This window comes from Schistosoma mansoni, chromosome W (genome assembly GCF_000237925.1).
Source record: "Schistosoma mansoni strain Puerto Rico chromosome W, complete genome".
Lineage (NCBI taxonomy): Eukaryota > Metazoa > Platyhelminthes > Trematoda > Strigeidida > Schistosomatidae > Schistosoma > Schistosoma mansoni.
Genome location: NC_031502.1, coordinates 27,669,012 through 27,673,084, shown reverse-complemented (window position 1 = coordinate 27,673,084; position 4,073 = coordinate 27,669,012). Strand labels below are relative to the sequence as shown.

At 30.7% G+C, this 4,073-nt stretch overlaps 1 protein-coding gene across 1 annotated transcript in view; it reads left to right on the top strand.

Moving 5' to 3' along the window:
* Window positions 1–1,578: 1,578 nt before the first annotated feature.
* The window catches only part of Smp_170080 (sodium/dicarboxylate cotransporter-related), a gene marked incomplete at both ends in the record, with an annotated part of 94,546 nt that continues 92,051 nt past the window's right edge, over window positions 1,579–4,073 (top strand). Inside the window, 3 exons of the mRNA XM_018789206.1 lie at window positions 1,579–1,593; window positions 2,272–2,421; window positions 2,790–2,905. Coding sequence (XP_018654673.1) covers window positions 1,579–1,593; window positions 2,272–2,421; window positions 2,790–2,905 — 281 coding nt within the window. The remainder of the gene's footprint in view (window positions 1,594–2,271; window positions 2,422–2,789; window positions 2,906–4,073) is intronic.

Sequence of the window (4,073 nt, the reverse complement as noted above, 5' to 3'; positions counted from 1 at the left end):
TAGATACCTTTAAAAACTGTTCACTAAACTATTCAGATTTACGACAAAACTTATCTAGCTTCTTATCACTGTGTACAACATTTTATGTAATAAGATTCTTAACACTAAAATGTTGATATAAATCACAATCATAATCTGAAATATGGTAGGAACTATAGCTTAAATGTTACTAGAACTCACTTATTACTCTAACAATGTGGTAATTACAGTCTTGAAAATAATTAATTGGAACTTCAGCCTTTTTTTTCCTCATTAGGAGATAATATCTCAAGTCTAACGTCACTTCATAAGTTTCCTAGAATATCTTGTAGCAATGGAGTGTGCCACTGTAAAATGAATGAATATAGCTGGCTATCTTCAAAGTCCAAACTTGCATTTGAATAAATAAACGTTGAATTTAGATTGATGGAAACTAATTCGTATAAAATTGTTATCTTACTGTCGTTTGTAATCCAGATGTTTATATAGTGTAGATTTAATTCTACCGGTGATAAATGACCGATTCTGAAATTTAATTTTAAAATTTTTATATATTTTAATTTAACTCAATAAATCAACAATAATCTTTCTAACGGGAACACAAATTAAAACCTAACAAACATTTGCTACTAGGTTATTATTTTGAAGTTCTCATATTACAAGAAATAACAATAGAGCAATTACAGTCCCATTTAGCTAATAATCTATAAAATTGACTAACGAATGTAACAAATACCAACCAACCATAGTTAACAGACACCTTGTAATTGAATGCCTAGTAATAACAGATTTTCAAAATTCGTCAACCTGAACTTCAAATGTGAAAAATGTAACGCAATTCTTATGACGCATTTATAATATACACACATATACAATTGAAATTTCAATATAAGTGACGAAACTTTTGATGATTAAAATATGTTATGTAGGCGTTTTTGCGAAATGTGAGTGTTTATAGTCAGCTTTGAAATTTAGCAATATAATAGCACACATAAACGTACCATTACACAAGATTTCATGTAAGTGCTCATCGGAGCACTCATAGTCTTTTGATCTACAAGAATAACACATAACTTATTAGAATAATGTCTAATCTAATGTCATCAGTTTTCATACTTTTACTCAGTGTACTTTATAATCCAGTGTTTTGAGTAATCCCACCCATATAAACAAATTTAAATGATGATCGACGTTTGACTTCTAACTCAAAACGTAACCATTTAGTTGTAGAAAATGAATTTTTTAAATCATTATTATTAAGCTAGTGATTTAGAAATTCGTTATATTTCCCATATAGTCACACTCTACTAATTTAAGTGATAACTTTCATTCGAATTTTCCTGATGATTTATCGATAGATCCTATATATGGCCTGTGCTTTAATTTTAGATCATAATTGATTCCATCTAATCGAATGCCAAATTTTCATAGTTAGTCTCCAAACCAATTACTTCGTGACTTACCTCATACATTGAAACGATCTATTTACCTAAAATGAAGCTCCCTGGGATGTACAGAAATTTATGGATTACGATTTTAGCATTCCGAAGTGTGATTTTCTGCTTTTTATATGCTGCCCTACTAATGTTACTTCCAATTATGGTACCTGGTAAGGTAAGGTATATTATGATTCATCAAGTATTGTATGTGAACGGCTTTGCAATACTACTGCATAGTAATTGTATATTTTAATTCAGTAAAGAACTAGAGCTACAACATTTAGGAACTGAATCTGCTTGCAACGATTATTTTTCTTTAGAACTATAAGTTTGGGGAAACCTAGTATAAAGTCCAGTCTTTACAAATAACTGACTAGAACTTTCTGAATATTTTCAAAAGTCTTCAATGCGAATTATTTGTCGAATTCTAGAAGTTCAGTAAAAAAACAAATCACCTTTTGGCCGGCTGAATTTTTAATAAGCTCCTATTAACGTTTTCTCAAATATTAATTGATCACTGTGAGAATGAATATCCTGACTTTGTCATGTTCTTTGGAATAGTTAGATATTATTTTGAAGACTTCTTAATTGAGGTCCCTTAGGAAGTATATCGTAGAAAATATTTTCGTCAAAGCAAAGTTCTTTACCAAGGCTTACAAACTAATATGAAACAAATTTCATTATGAAGTATCCCTGGTAATTGCTTGTAAAGAAAAAGTAGATACGGTATCCATAGAGCTGATTTTTGTTATTAGAAATTTACATGGTGTTTCTCTTGTGCCGTTTCTACTACATCTTTTTTATCCTACAATATCACTGAATTTTTACTTTATTGTCTTTATTTATTATAAAGCCAGCTAAAGGAGGCTATGTTTTACTTCTTATGACTGGTTTATGGGTGACTGAAATCATACCGATTTATGTGACTGCTCTAATTCCATTGGTGTTTGGACCACTACTTGGGATAGCACCAGCATCAACTATTTCTCCCTCCTATACAAGAGTAAGTTTTACTAACTATAATTCTTAAAAATCTCCACTAAAGTTGAGGCTACTTTCCACTGGTAACTAGTGGCTCGATAAGAAATATATGAGTTCTGGAGATCGTACTTGATACTGAGATTTAATTTAGGACAAAATAGCACGAGAGCGTTCACAACTTGAAATTTTTAGTGTTTATGAAAAATTTCATGCATCAAATCCTGTCACAATGTTCTATAATTCTGGACGAGTAGTTTTATCTAAAATGTTTGTACTTCCAGGACTTTTTTGCATAAAACAATTAAAATTACTAATGATGTTTATTCTCCGCTTAAAAGTTTCTTTATGTGGTATAAACTTTCTCTTAAATTTTTTAAAAAAAATCTCCAGGATACAAACATGCTGTTTTTCGGGGGTTTAATGATGGCGTGTGCAATAGAAAACAACTATGTTCACAGGAGAGTTGCAATTTCATTTTTAAAACTTGTAGGAAGTGATCCAAAAATGTATGTTAATTGAATTGAATGTATTTACTTATTATTTGAAGTTTAAACTATGTCACTTAACTGAAGCGTGACTTATAATCCAGCGGACTGTGTTGTATTATTACAAAAATATGAATATATTTTGTATCAGTCAAGTTTAGATGAGCATGAAGTTACTCACTCGTATATTTGAATGATGTGTGTTTGAAAGTGCATCTTTTAAAATATTATTTTAGCAGATTTAGAAACATAGAAAATCAGCCAAGCTAAAAGAATATAACGAGTAACTGAACTCATCTGATAAACAAAAAGATCTCACTTGAATATTGTCAAGAACACAGTATTTGTACAGTTCAGATATCTGAACTAGATAACGAAAGTTAGTAATAAAAATGGGTCATACAAGTATTCATATTGTTGACATGGTTAACCAAGTTTCAATGATATTTTAATTCTTCATTTTTCGAAAATGTATCCGTGAAATGTGGTCTAGTTGTTGAATTCAACGGTGTCTAATGAGGCAAATATACGAGTAGGATTATTAAATGAATAAATATTACTATCGACATCATTATTAAGTCAAACAAATCGCCTGATGAAACGACAGTTAGTTGTTTAAAATAATGGTGTCCAGGGAATAACGTTGATAAAACTCAAGCTGTCATAAATATTATCTTGAATTCACTTCTGACATATACTAGATTCATATATTCAATGATACATTTTGTACTATAAATCTTGCCACATGCAGTAAGTCAAACTTTTAAGGGCTAACTTCGACTAAACATGTATCACTTTTCTGCTACAACCCCTATCATTAAACAGAAGCCATATATTTTATTGGTATCCTAAGGAACGTAATTTTCTGTTGAACAGTTATCACTGCCGCCACGATGAGGCTTAGATGGACTCAATCATAAAATCTTCAACAATATAAGATTTTTAGTACGGCGTTGATGGGAGTTTTGAATTTTATTGGTATCACAAACAGATCGAAGTCCTAGGATGTACCTCAATGATCTACACTTTGCACATGATCTGGCTCTTTTATCACACACACATTAACAAATTCAGGAAAAGACGACTAGTGAAGAAACAGCCTCAGCAGCACTGGCTCTCCATATACACATAATGAAAAACAAGATTCTCCTATACAACAAAACATCCATCAATAAGATCACACTTGAAT